Here is a 15,160-nt window from a genome sequence, read left to right as displayed (position 1 = left end):
ATGTTTAAATTTGATGGTTGTTTGCAGGATTCATTGAGGCGCATTTCAGAAGCATTAAGTTTCCAGGTTCCTGGAGAAGAAACTTTTCAAGCCATTCCCAAATGGCCCTGGTATGTTTTCTTATCAGGAGCAATGGGCTGCTTGGTTTGCAGCTCCCTCTCCATTCTAGCTTGCCACTCCAAGCGCTTCAACCTCTTCTTCTGGGCTCGATTACGCGGGCATCTCCCTGATGATCGTCTCCCTTCTATGCTCCCATCTATTATCCTTCTACTGCAATCCTTACGCGCAATTATCTACCTTACTTCCATAACCATTCTTGGTATCCTCGCAATCATCACTCTCCTTGCACCTGCTTATCGAGTCCCGCTTTCGCTCTTTCAGGGCCGCCCTGTTCCTCACCATGGGATTCTCAGGAGTGATCCCAGCAACACATGCAGTTATTCTTCATTGGGGTCATCCGCATATATATTTGGCCCTGGATACGAGCTCGCCAGGGTCTTATACACTGTGGGAGCTGGATTTTATGTAAGTCGAATACCTGAGAAATGGAAGCCTGGAGCATTTGATATTGCAGGGCACAGCCATCAGATTTTCCATGTGTTTGGTTCTGGGAGCACTTGCTCACAGTACTGCCACATATCATTCTGGATTTTCGCCGCAGATCTCCAGTCTGTGTGTGTAGCCATTCTAGAAACTTAGATAAAGGCATTTTTTTATCTGTTGTTTCCTCTTTGTTTGGCGGATTTATAAATACAAAGACAGTACATTCGTCTTATTCAAAAAGCTAAGCACTTCAGTTCATAAACACGCTTATAATGTGGAAGGTATTTTTGAGTAGTAAGTGCTTTTTGTAAAAGTACTTTCAAATGCTTTTCCAATGAAACAATTATCCAGTTCAGTCAAAGTAATCAAATTGATAAAAGAGCTCAACAATACCAAAAGCACTTCGAATCAATTAGCATCAGAAATTGAAACAGGCATTCAAATGGATATCAGAACTGTTTAGCTAAGGCAAGAAACTGAAAATTATTATTGCATACCTCCATGCGTCATCAATCAGTCTGATCTACAAGTACACACAGAAAGTACAAAATCTTCGAGTTCATTATTGTTTCCATTAATGAAAAGAATAAAATGTAAGGACATGAAGTCACAGCGACCTACTCAAACGATCCTTCTATGGTCATGGTCTGTTTTTAATTTTCTTTCATATACCAACCTACAACAATCTTTTTCCTCACTGCAGCAAAACCGAAATATCTATCAAAACGTCTTCATATTGCCGGGTCTAGAGATCATGTCATAAACTTCACAACAGAATTAAACTTTCCGTGGTTACCCGGTGTCCTGCAATTCCATGTTACCTATAGCCTCTTGTTTCTCACAGCTATACATTCCACCGTGACAGATCACTTTGTATTAAAAAAAAAATATACACTTCCTCAACTGTAACCTCAACTGTCTCAGCTTCACTGCACTGTAATCTCCCCAACACCGCTTTGTTTTTCCTCGAGGCGTTTGTCACTGCAAGTTTCTTTTGCCAAAACAGTGTCGCTAGTTATGGTGATATGTTTGTTGCATTTTCTTCAATACAGGATGAGTGCTTTATTATGTACAGATTGATCTTCCAGAGGTTTTTGCTCAATTGGCTGTTTTCATCTTTAATTTCCATTGAGGAGTTCTCCTCTCCTGCCGACTCAGTGTTGCTTTCAGCTCCAACATCGACAGTTAAAATAGTAGGCGATTCTACAGAACCAACAGGAGATGCAGAGAATCCATTTGAGTCATTGGCACACCATTTGGTGAAGCTGGATGTCCATTTGGCATTACTGGAACACCATTGGAGAAGGGGAACCCTTTGGAGACACGGCATGCCATTTGGAGAAGCCAGATAACCATTTGGTGAAACCAGATAGCCATTGGGAACCCAAGGTTGGCCAGGTAAAAACTCAGCCGCATGTGGGTTCATTATTTTGGAGGACTGAAGTGATTCACTTGCCAGTGTTCACCATTATGGAAACTATGTTTGTTACGTGGAAACGATTCCGGATCATATATAGCCACCAGAGAGGGGCCATAAGGAACTCTAGCTGTAGCTGACTGGTGAGGTGATCTACGGATAGGATTAACAGTAAGCATTGGAGGTATATTACTGGTGAGGAAGAATTCCTCCATGATCTTTAAAACCAGGAACTGGGACTGAGCCAAAGACTGGAATTGTGGAGGGATTAAATGGTGGGGCAGCAGCAGAAAGTTTCTTGGTCATTTCCTTTACGGTCTCAACTTCATCTTGCTTTTCTCTCAGTTGTCAATGGTTTAGCACTAATGTCACCATTGGGTAGATCCTTTGAGTTTTCATCTGTCACTTCTTTGGAACAAGAAGCATCTTCCCTGGCTGCAAAGTTATTTTTTCACTTGAAATGGATCGAGGCTCAAGATCAAGAGAGGCTGCTTGGCATCCTTCCAATTCTCCTGTCTTCAATACTTCTGTTTCGGAAGTAACGCTATATAAATTCTTCGAAGCATCTGAATTCTCAGATCTCAAAAATTCATTTCCAGCTTCTACTTTGTGGTTTCAACTGCAGCTTCTTTTTCAGCAACTGCAGCTGCTTTTTCAGCATTGCTTCCAAGTCTTCAGAAGCAGCACCCTTTTTGCCTCCAGGGATTCAGATTCCACTGAATCTCTGACTTCTGTCTTTTCTTCTCATTCACACAGCATTTATTTCTCCCTCAGAGACTGAAGTGTTTTCTCCTACAGACGTCTTAACTTTCTTCCTCTTAACATTTACGCCTGTCTCCATCACCTGGGGGGATTTCAACATAGCTGCCTCCTGACTGACCTGAGAACTTGGTTCCGTTGCAAGATTCTCTCTTTGGTAACTGTTCAGTCACTACCCACAATGTCCCTGGAGGGGCCAAAGAACTCTTTTGTAGGAGAAAAGTTTTCCAGCTGCTTTAACACTAATTGGACTAGCTGCAGGGCCAGACTTGCAAGTTGATCACTGGAAGCTGGGCTAGCTGGAGTTGATTTCTCAGTTCCACTGGTGGAGGGGCTGGCACTGTTTAGCTTTGGACTGAAGCTTGCACTTTTAACAAACTTTTGGAAACAGGAAGATTAGATCCAGCAGATTCATTCGGGATTTGTTTTGGGGATGTGAAATTAGTGGGCTTTCCTCGATATCTTGTTGACTGAGATACATTCATGAAGTTAGTATTCAGTTTTGCTAAGCTTGGCCTCCTTGAACCAGATGATTTGCGACCAGTAAGTGAGCGACCCTTAGGAACAGCTTCCTGCCATCCTTATCTGAATTATCATTTGTGCCAGGTCATCATTTTTAATCAATATTGATTGATCTGGAATACTTGAATCAGATTTCTCATTCTTAGTTTCTGCAAATTGAGCTTCAGATTTGTTCTCTTTATCACTTGAATTCTCTACAGCAGGAGAAGTTGGAGACAAAATTTCATCCTTCTGATATTCATCTGAGGCAGTTTCCCAGGTTTGGCCTGGTTTGCCTTTAACCTGTATGACAAAGGGAAAACTCTTAATCAGATTATTTTCAGGAGAAAAAGAGTAAGGATAGCAGTGCAAAAAATGGGACAGTGGATAGTTAACAGTTTATCACCTTTGCACGAGCTTTCCTTTGGGCTTCTCTCGCCTTCATATCTGCATCTGGGGTTATATAATCCAAAAGGTCTGAAACACTGATCCAAGATTATAACTGGTTAATATCAGATGGTAGGGAATTATGTTCACAAAATAACAAAACATATGAAAGGCTGGGGATGACATGACGGGTCATAAAATTAACCTCGATTATTGGATCAGTCAAGCTGCCAACCATATATATACATATTCCACTGATACACTAGTGAATATGGAACAAACTAATTTAAGATATGCAAATCCTTAAGACCCACAATCAACAATTTGTTTACATGCTTATGCTTAGTTTCTGCTACTCCCAAGTGGAAAAAAAATTTTGGTGGAATGATATGCATTGATACGCAAGCATACATTATACTGTATGTAATTATTACCTTAAATGACCTTTGCTCGAGATTGAGGCATCTGGTTTTGGGGTACCATTGCGTGCAGCTTCTTGCTGCTCCAAAGCCTTAGACTCAAAGTATTCAAGCCATGCAGCAGCATCCTACGATGTTCATTACAAGAAACTTGAGGAACAAGGATCGCCATATAAAATGAGATTCAAACATCAGATAGGCAAATTGATGCTACCTGTGTTCGTAGATCCTCAGACCCGAGTTTGGCTTGCAGTATTTGGAGGGTAGTTTGTTCATGCTGAACACTCAAGGAGTATGCTTCCATCAAAGAGAGAGCAATTGCTATGGCATGGTAGCTGGCGGCAGTCTGATGAAACAAGAAATGTATTAAAAGCAAATACGTTGACTTAATCATGTTAAAGCTTTGAATGAACCTAACTCAGAAATTTTCAACTTACATTTCAGATTCCAAACAGAATTTTTTGGTTGAAAAAGAGTTGGCATTATATCACTAGCATCATTTATTACATCAAAATATTCTACTTTCAAGTCTTTCCTTCATGAGGAAAACCTTTACCTGTATATGATCAGCTCCAAGCAATCTTTGGTTACACTTCAGAGCTTCATGGAGGTACCTAAGAGCAACATGTACATTCCCCAAGCCTTCTTCCATCATTGCCACATTAATATAGGTGGCAGCAGTATTTGGATGAGAAGGACCACAAGTCAAATGCAAGAGATATAGAGCACGATTGACATACCTAGAATATGAAAAAAAACATGAATGTAAGTCCAACATAAGTGTATGCTCCGGATGCAAGTCAAGAAAAAAAAAATGTTTCAGCTGAATGAAAGAATTTCGATTCTATTTATCAAATCGTACTTCAAGGCTAACTCTGTATGTTGAAGCCGATAGTAGAACACAGCTAAGTCCCCATAACTTTTCATTGTGTCAGGATGATCAAGTCCAAGTTCTCTCTCATTTATATCCAATGCTTTTTGTTGGTAAATGGTTGCCTAAATGATGTGCAAAAGGTTAGTATATTAAAGTAGAAAAATTGTCAAATGTTTCACAAAGTCAAAAAGGAAAGCTAAAAACAACTAGAAATGTTTTTGGGGTCATAATTTGTGCTGGAATATGTCATGAATTCAACATTGGCACTTCTTCCAAATTCTCAGAATGTGAATTTCAATGTACTAAAATAACAACAGAAAGACGCTTAAATGAATCTGAACAAGATCATCCATACACTTACCAGGAAAACATTAAAAAAAAAATGTGATGTATACATACTAGAGATCAAGTGTTTCAAGCAAATACCTGGTTAAAATCCCCAGTATGGTACAGCACTACAGCCAGAAGACTATATGCTCCAGCTGTCATTCGATGATAAGGACCACATACCGAGACAAGTTTTGAGAGTGCCTTCAAGATTTAGTATGCAATTTTGGTTCAATTTTCAATTGAATTTTGAAAGAAATTATCATAAACACCAAAAGAATAGAATTTATCTTGTACCTTAGTGCCATAATTGACAGCATCCTCCAATTTACCTTTATCCAATGAAGTCTTGGATGATTCTAACAGAGTACGACCATCTGCAGATGAACATGCAACGTGCTGTAGAGATAAATAAAAAAAGTTAAAACAAGTAAAAAGTACAATAATTATATCCAATCGCAGCTTCAGCCATGAATTATCTAATGTTACCTTATATACAGGAACCATACTTATGATATCCGACTTCCGAAAAGGATATGCAGTGTCCATATCATAGTCCCTGGGAACAAGCTCAAGCCCAACCTGACCAATGATGACTTCATTAAGAACTAGAGATGAAGTATATCCACACTGCAGTACAACAAATAATAGCAAAAGGCTCTAATCATCAAACCTTGTGGGATAACCCTCGAAGAATAGCAAATTTTCTCAGATCCTGGCAGCTTTCATTCTTCCAACACCGTCCAAACCTCTTCAAAAGGAAGGTTTCAACCCATTTCCATTTTAACATGTCGTCATTAGTGATATCTGCATCGGCATTTTCAGTTGAAGGCGTTCCTAACAGTATATTCAAACATGATGCTATCGACGCAGCCAAGTCAGCAACATTATCAACAGCTGCTACAACAGCTTGCAATATGTGTTTGTAAGCTCGAACAACCATCTCATGTATACATAGTGATTGCACATGAGGGAGCTTGTCAGCAAGTTCAACCTATAATGTCCAGGGAAAATATAGCCAGAATGAATATAGTTACAATGTTAGATTCTATAGCAATATCAAAAGGAAGAAATTAATAAACCACACCATCAGAAGAAAATTCTTTGCACAATCAAGTAAAACAACTATAAAGTAGCTCTACTGAATCAGGCCTTACAAATTCTATTTTTCTCCAAATTAGGAAAGCCAGAAGTAATCGTGTCCTAACCAATTCAAATTTAATCACATGACCTACCGAATATTCTCTCCAACTCTTTTTCATGCATTCTTCTACCATAACTCTGTTGTGTACATCACAAATTTCTTTCCTTTTATACTCAAGGATGAAAAAAATCAATTCCTAGCACTTCCTAGATGTAGAAAGTTTTAAATGGTGATGGCAGAAGCTACAAAAGTTAAGACACTAATGAGTAAGTGATAAATTAAAGAAATTACCACACGCCCCAAGGAGCACATTTGCAGACCTCTGGTGTGCATAAAATCTGTCAATGTCCTTCCATCGACTGGTGAAAGTTCAAGGGAGCCAAAATCTGCCACCTAATAAATTCAAGGTCACACCAACCAGATATATCAAGTCTCAAACACCTCAGGGGCAAAGAATGAATTGGTTATTTGGGAACTAACCAGTTTTGGAAGAGCAGTATCAGCATAATATTTATGTGCCATTTCGATCAACTCATCAGGTGACTGCCATATGAACAAACCAAAACATTTATACAAATGAAAAAGTCTACATGACATGAAACAGAAAGAAAAGCAAGTTTAACAAGCATATAAGCAAATGGCAGCTTAACAAACTGTCAATATTTTATGAAGCCAACTGTTTCAGGAAATTAGCAAGTTTTATAATCTACAGAGATCAAATTTTGTGATATAGTTATCCTTCTGTAAGCAACAAGCAAACCTTGAGGTGGAGACCCGTTTCTGATTCTTTAAGACGCAAATATGCAGCTTCAGGCAGCAGATTTTTCCACATCTTTTCCGTTTCCTCATCCCTTTTCTCCAGTTCCTTCTGATTAAGGGTATCGGAGTTCTTGTTTGTGTCAAGGCTGTTATCTGCTGGAAACTCCTTGCCCTTTTCAGTTTTGCTGATTCTGGCATCTGTTTTCTTCTTTATATCCTTGAGCTGTGCCCCTTGCTTCCCAAGACCCTTAACAGCTGGCTCAAGCTTAGGTTCTTCAGTTTTCATAGAATCATTCTTCCCCGAAGCCTGATTTTGTAAATGTTGCACCCAACATGCTCCTAGCTCCCATCTAATAGATCTAGTGTGTTTAGAGGGTTCTTCCTGCAACTTCAACAAACTATCCTCCATTACTTTCCGCACCAATGACCTAGCAGACCGTACATTCTCAAAATCTGCACTTTGAGATCGCTGAAATGTACTAGTGAATTGAGGAGAGGATGACTTGTGCAACAGCATTCTCAAGCTGAAAAATAACATTATGAAAGAAAATCAATCATATGATCTTTTGGAAAAGATATGCATGACCATGTATCTTCGTATATGATGTGTGCATTGTTCTTACTGCAGCTATTTTCCTTATGCGTCTCAATGTGAGTGCATTGACAAGAAATGGTTTAAGTGTTTAATTATGTGAACCCATGTATTAAAGTAAAAGATATCCATCAAAGAAGCAGTAGATTGACGGTCAATCTTGAATCCATGATCATTAAGTCAAGAAATTTACTGACCTGTTCACGTTCAAGGCATTTGCACCACCTTCAGGTTGGTCCTCTATATCAATGTCCTGTGGAATAGGACTTCCCCCCCAATTTACCTCTGTCGAAACTTTTACAACTGCTGTGTAACCACAATGCCTAATAATAACTACACCTAAAGTAGAAGTATCCTGCGAGACCAAAGGGTGAACTCACCAATTAACATAAGTTACTTCAGTAAAATGCAATAACCATTTAAAAGAATTTGCACTCACATGAACAGTTGCACTCTCATCGGCTGTTATGCCTTTTAGTAAGTTTCTCTGAGAGAGGTCTTCTTCTGATATATCAAGGACCTGGCTCCCATCATTTTTACAATCCAATTTTACACTTGCATCAGACACATCTCTTGTCACCTTAATAACTAAATCTCCAACTCTTTCCTCATGTGAAATTGAAGTGGCAGGATCATTTAAAGAGTTTTGATCACAGTCAATGAGGTTCTTGATAGCTGCAACAGCTTTGAAAAGTGAAACGTCGACAAATAAACTGTGAAGTAGAAAGGCTTTCCGATCTCGAATTTGCCTCTCTTCTGCAGTTTTACAAGGCATTGCGGCCAAAATTGCAAATTCTTTTGCCCACTGCCTGTTATCATGCTTAGCATCTCTTCCCTGCCCACCCCCACTTCCTCCCCAATTTTCATCTTCCACCGGAAGTGGTGGGAAAACAGCCGGGTTATCAGCAACAACAGGAGGGACAACCCATGTGTTCGCCCGAAAACCATAAGGAAGGTTGCCGAACTGAAATGAAAAGCCAAACCAAAATAACGTAAATGTACGATCAATGTTCCCTATTGACTAAATTTTAATTTTGGTTACATAATGAAGTATACATACTTTGTTGTGCTCAGTAAAAGCTTTCATTAGGGCTTTGTACGCCTGCAATCAAAACTCACAGTTTAATGACTACCGTAGAAATTCCATAACCAAAAAAATGCAGCAAATGTGAAGTCATAAAATTAAGCTGAACTTACGGCATCAAAAACCCTGCTTATCTGCTGCAGCAAACTAACCAAAGAATGAAAAAGAAGGAGATGCTTTCCAGCAGGGTAGAAGCCCTTCCGGGAAGCAACAATTGTCATCGGCTTCCCACTGCATACTCGAACCTGCATATTAATTCACCCATCCCAACCAAATACACGTCAGACACAGAAAAAAAAATTATGGTTTTCGATCTTTCAACAGAGCATCGTTACTAAAACTGAGACTAGTAACAGGAAATGTGGAACCTATAACAACATTACTACTATGACAAGTCTGAGTTCTATATTATGACAAGTGTGACATGAATCATATACATTAAGAGTAAATGTCATGTTTCACATTTCACATTATTGAGCTAAATATGTCACGGTTCATATACCGCTTCATCATGACATGAATCTAACATTGGATATTTCATAATTCTGAGTGCAAAATTTGACATTTTACGTTTCACATTAGAATATGACATTCCAAATTTTACTTTGTAATAACAAGGAACATAAAAAAATTGAAAAATAAAAAATAAAAATGAAAGACTCTCACATCAATTTGAAAGAAATCATCATCCGTTTTATCCTCAAGAAATGGCCGCGTGGATCTTCGGATGTCTGCAACAGAACTCACCAAATCATTTACAAACAAACAACTAATGAGCACACGCAACACAAGTTCATCAGTGAAAGTAGGACTGAAAGCCCCCTATTCTGGAAATATTATAATGTCACCATTGGGTAGATCCTTTGAGTTTTCATCTGTCACTTCTTTGGGAACAGAAGCATCTTCCGCTGGCTGCAAAGTTATTTTTTCACTTGAAATGGATGAGGCTCAAGATCAAGAGAGGCTGCTTGGCATCCTTCCAATTCTCCTGTTTCATACTTCTGTTTTTGAGTAAGTACGTATATAAATTCTTCGAAGATCTGAATTCTCAGATCTCAAAACTTCATTTCCAGCTTCTCTTTTGTGGGTTCAACTGCAGCTTCTTTTAGCAACTGCAGCTGCTTTTTCAGCATCTGTCCAAGTCTTCAGAAGCAGCACCCTTTTTGCCTCCAGGGATTCAGATTCCACTGAATCTTGACTTCTTCTTTTCTTCTTCATTCACACAGCATTTCATTTCTCCTCCGAGACCCTGAAGCTGTTTCTCTTACAGATCTTAACTTTCTCTCCTCTTAACATTTAGCCTGTCTCATCACCTGGGGTGATTTCTAACATGCTGCCTCCTGACTGACCTGAGAACTTGGTTCGTTGCAAGATTCTCTTTTGGTAACGTTCAGTCACTACCTTCACAATTGTCCCTGGAGGGGCCAAAGCAACTTCTTTGTAGAGAAAAGTTTTCCAGCTCTTTAACACTAATTGGACTAGCTGCAGGGCACGACTGGCAAGTTGATCACTGGAAGCGGGCTAGCTGGAGTTGATTTCTCAGTTCCACTGGTGGAGGGGCTTGCACTGTTTAGCTTTGGACTGAAGCTTGCATTTTAACAAACTTCTTGAAACAGGAAGATTAGATCCAGCAGATTCACTCGGGATTTGTTTTGGGGATGTGAAATTAGTGGGCTTTCCTCGATATCTTGTTGACTGAGATACATTCATGAAGTTAGTATTCAGTTTTGCTAAGCTTGGCCTCCTTGAACCAGATGATTTGCGACCAGTAAGTGAGACCCTTAGGAAAAGCTTCCTGCCATCCTTCATCTGAATTATCATTTGTGCCAGGTCCTCATTTTAATCAATATTGATTGATCTGGAATACTTGAATCAGATTTCTCATTTTAGTTTCTGCAAATGAGCTTCAGATTTGTTCTCTTTATCAATTGAATTTCTAGCAGGAGGAGTTGGAGACAAAATTTCATCCTTCTGATATTCATTGAGGAGTTTCCCAGGTTTGGCCTGGTTTGCCTTTAACCTGTATGACAAAGGGAAAACTCTTAATCAGATTATTTCAGGAGAAAAAGAGTAAGGATAGCAGTGCAAAAAAGGGACAGTGGATATAGTAACAGTTACTACCTTTGCGAGCTTTCCTTTGGGCTTCTCTCGCCTTCATATCTGCATCTGGGTTATATAATCAAAAGGTCTGAAACACTGGATCCAGATGAATTAAACTGGTTAATATCAGATGGTAGGGAATATGTTCACAAAAAACACAAAATATGAAAGGCGGGGAGTGACATGACGGGTCATAAAATTAACCTCATTATTGGATCAGTCAAGCTGCCAACCATATATATACATATTCCACTGAACCTAGTGAATATGGAACAAACTAATTTAAGATATGCAAATCCTAAGACCCACAATCAACAATTTGTTTACATGCTTTGTTAGTTTTGCTACTCCAATGGAAAAAAATTGTGAATGATATATGATAGCAAGCATACTGTATGTAATATACCTAAATGTTTGCTCGAGATTGAGGATCTGGTTTTGGTGGTACCATTGCGTGCGCTTCTTGCTGCTCCAAAGCCTTGACTCAAAGTATTCAGCCATGCAGCAGCATCCTACGATGTTCATTACAGAAACTGAGGAACAAGGATGCCATATAAAATGAGATTCAAACATCAGATAGGAATTGATGCTACCTGTGTTCGTAGATCCTCAGACCCGAGTTTGGCTGCAGTATTTGGAGGGTAGTTTGTTCATGCTGAACACTCAAGGAGTATGCTTCCATCAAAGAGAGAGCAATTGCTATGCATGGTAGCTGGCGGCAGTCTGATGAAACAAGAAATGTATTAAAAGCAAATAGTTGACTTAATATGTAAAGCTTGGAATGAACCTAACTCAGAAATTTTCAACTTACATTTCAGATTCCAAACAGAATTTTTTGGTTGAAAAAGAGTTGGCATTATATCAAAGCATCATTTATTACATCAAAATATTCTACTTTCAAATCTTTCCTTCATGAGGAAAACCTTTACCTGTATATGATCAGCTCCAAGCAATCTTTGGTTACACTTCAGAGCTTCAGGAGGTACCTAAGAGCAACATGACATTCCCCAAGCCTTCTTCATCATTGCCACATTAATATAGGTGGCAGCAGTATTTGGATGGAAGGACCACAAGTCAAATGCAAGAGATAAGAGCACGATTGACATACCTAGAATATGAAAAAAAAAAAAACATGAATGTAAGTCCAACATAAGTGTATGCTCCGGATGCAAGTCAAGAAAAAAAAAAAGTTTCAGCAATGAAAAATTTCATTCTATTATCAAATCGTACTTCAAGGCTAACTCTGTATGTTGAAGCCGATAGTAGAACACAGCTAAGTCCCCAAAACTTTTCATTGTGTCAGGATGATCAAGTCCAAGTTCTTCTCATTTATATCCAATGCTTTTTGTTGGTAAATGGTTGCCTAAATGATGTGCAAAAGGTTAGTATATAAAGTAGAAAAATGTCAAATGTTCCAAAGTAAAAAGGAAAGCTAAAACAACTAGAAATGTTTTTGGGGTCATAATTTGTGCTGGAATATTCATGAATTAACATTGGCACTTCTTTCAAATTCTCAGAATGTGTAATGTATAGCAATGATCTCGACTAACTTAAAAAACATTAAAAAAAATGTGATGTATACATACTAGAGATCAAGTGTTTCAAGCAAATACCTGGTTAAAATCCCAGTATGGTACAGCACTACAGCCAGAGACTATATGTCCGCTGTCATTCGATGATAAGGACCACATACCGAGACAAGTTTTGAGAGTGCCTTCAAGATTTAGTATGAATTTTGGTTCAATTCAATGAGATTTTGAAAAAATTATCATAAACACCAAAAGTAGAATTTATCTTGTACCTTAGTGCCATAATGACAGCATCCTCCAATTTACCTTTATCCAATGAAGTCTGGATGATTCTAACAGGTACGACCATCGCAGATGAACATGCAACATGCTGTAGATGATAAATAAAAAAAGTTAAAACAAAAAAGTAAAATAATTATATCCAATGCAGCTTCAGCATGAATTATCTAATGTTACTTATATACAGGAACCATACTTATGATATAGACTTCCGAAAAGGATATGCAGTGTCCAATCATAGTCCCTGGGACAAAGCTCAAGCCAACCTGACCAATGATGACTTCATTAAGAACGAGATGGAGTATATCACACTGCGTATAACAAATAATAGCAAAAGGCTCTAATCATCAAACCTTGTGGGATAACCCTCGAAGAATAGCAAATTTTCTCAGATCCTGGCAGCTTATTCTTCCAACACCTCCAAACCTCTCAAAAGGAAGGTTCAACCCATTTCATTTAACATGTCTCATTAGTGATATCTGCATCGGCATTTTCAGTTGAAGGCGTTCCTAACGTAATTCAAACATGATGCTATTGACGCAGCCAAGTCAGCAACATTATCAACAGCTGCTACAACAGCTTGCAATATGTGTTGTAAGCTCGAACAACCATCTCATGTATACATAGTGATTGCACATGAGGAGTTGTCAGCAAGTTCAACCTATAATGTCCAGGAAAATATAGCCAAATGAATATAGTCAATTTAGATCTATAGCCATATCAAAAGGAAGAAATTAATAAACACACCATCAGAAGAAATTCTTTGCAACAATCAGTAAAACAACTTAAAGTAGCTCTACTGAACAGGCTTACAAATTCTATTTTTCTCCAAATAGGAAAGCCAGAAGTAATCTGTTAACCAATTCAAATTTAATCACATGACCAACCGAATATTCTCTCAACTTTTTTCATGCATTCTTCTACCATAACTCTGTTGTGTACATAAATTCTTTCCTTTATACTAAGATGAAAAAAAATCAATTCCTAGCACTTCCTAGATGTAGAAAGTTTTAAAATGGTGATGGCAGAAGCTACAAAAGTTAAGACACTAATGAGTAAGTGATAAATTAAAGAAATTACCACAGCCCCAAGGAGCACATTTGCAGACCCCTGGTGTGCATAAAATTGTCAATGTCCTTCCATCGACTGGTGAAAGTTCAAGGGAGCCAAAATCTGCCACCTAATAAATTCAAGGTCACACCCCAGATATATCAAGCTCAAACACCTCAGGGGCAAAGAATGAATTGGTTATTTGGGACTAACCAGTTTTGGAAGAGCAGTATCAGCATAATATTTATGTGCCATTTCGATCAACTCATCAGGTGACTGCCAATAGAACAAACCAAAACATTATTACAAATGAAAAAGTTACATGACATGAAAAAGAAAGAAAAGCAAGTTTAACAAGCATATAAGCAATGGCAGTTAACAAACTGTCATATTTTATGAAGCCAACTGTTTCGGAAATTCGCAAGTTTTATAATCTACAGAGATCAATTTTGTGCTAGTTATCCTTCTGTAAAACAAGCAAACCTTGAGGTTGGGAGAAAACCAATCAATCTAAGAGAGAGACAAACTTCACCCTCGCTATGTTGAATTAATGTGTCATTTCCAGGTCTTGAAACTGTAGGACAATGTTTAAATTTGATGGTTGCTTGCAGGGTTCACATATGAGGCACATTTCAGAAGCATTAAGTTTCCAGGTTCCTGGAGAAGAAACTTTTCAAGCCATTCCCAAATGGCCCTGGTTCGTTTTCTTATCAGGAGCAATGGGCTGCTTGGTTTGCAGCTCCCTCTCCCATCTCCTAGCTTGCCACTCCAAGCGCTTCAACCTCTTCTTCTGGCGCCTCGATTACGCGGGCATCTCCCTGATGATCGTCTCCTCCTTCTATGCTCCCATCTATTACTCCTTCTACTGCAATCCTTACGCGCAATTCATCTACCTTACTTCCATAACCATTCTTGGTATCCTCGCAATCATCACTCTCCTTGCACCTGCTTTATCGAGTCCTCGCTTTCGCTCTTTCAGGGCCGCCCTGTTTCTCACCATGGGATTCTCAGGAGTGATCCCAGCAACACATGCAGTTATTCTTCATTGGGGTCATCCGCATATATATTTGGCCCTTGGATACGAGCTCGCCATGGGTCTTTTATACACTGTGGGAGCTGGATTTTATGTAAGTCGAATACCTGAGAAATGGAAGCCTGGAGCATTTGATATTGCAGGGCACAGCCATCAGATTTTCCATGTGTTTGTTGTTCTGGGAGCACTTGCTCACAGTACTGCCACAATATTCATTCTGGATTTTCGCCGCAGATCTCCAGTCTGTGTGTGTTAGCCATTCTAGAAACTTAGATAAAGGCATTTTTTTATCTGTTGTTTCCTCTTTGTTTGGCTTGGATTTTATAAATACAAAGACAGTACATTCAGTTCTCTTCAAAAAGC

The 15,160-nt window shown here is 38.8% G+C and overlaps 1 protein-coding gene and 2 pseudogenes across 1 annotated transcript; 2 read left to right on the top strand and 1 right to left on the bottom strand.

Annotated features, from left to right (window-relative positions):
* LOC116129491 lies at positions 1-788 on the top strand (annotated as a pseudogene).
* A 798-nt stretch (positions 789-1,586) lies between these two features.
* On the bottom strand, positions 1,587-10,627 carry LOC116129490 (annotated as a pseudogene).
* A 3,671-nt stretch (positions 10,628-14,298) lies between these two features.
* On the top strand, positions 14,299-15,149 carry LOC116129632 (heptahelical transmembrane protein 2-like). The gene has a single exon (XM_031415361.1). The coding sequence runs from the start codon at positions 14,349-14,351 to the stop codon at positions 15,051-15,053; it is 705 nt and encodes a 234-aa protein (XP_031271221.1). The 5' UTR covers positions 14,299-14,348; the 3' UTR covers positions 15,054-15,149.
* The last annotated feature ends 11 nt before the right edge of the window (positions 15,150-15,160 follow it).

The sequence above is a fragment of the Pistacia vera genome, unplaced genomic scaffold (assembly GCF_008641045.1).
Source record: "Pistacia vera cultivar Batoury unplaced genomic scaffold, PisVer_v2 Contig212, whole genome shotgun sequence".
In the NCBI taxonomy this organism is placed as follows: Eukaryota; Viridiplantae; Streptophyta; class Magnoliopsida; order Sapindales; family Anacardiaceae; genus Pistacia; species Pistacia vera.
Note: the sequence above shows the minus strand (reverse complement) of the source record. Positions and strands in the feature narration are given on the sequence as shown.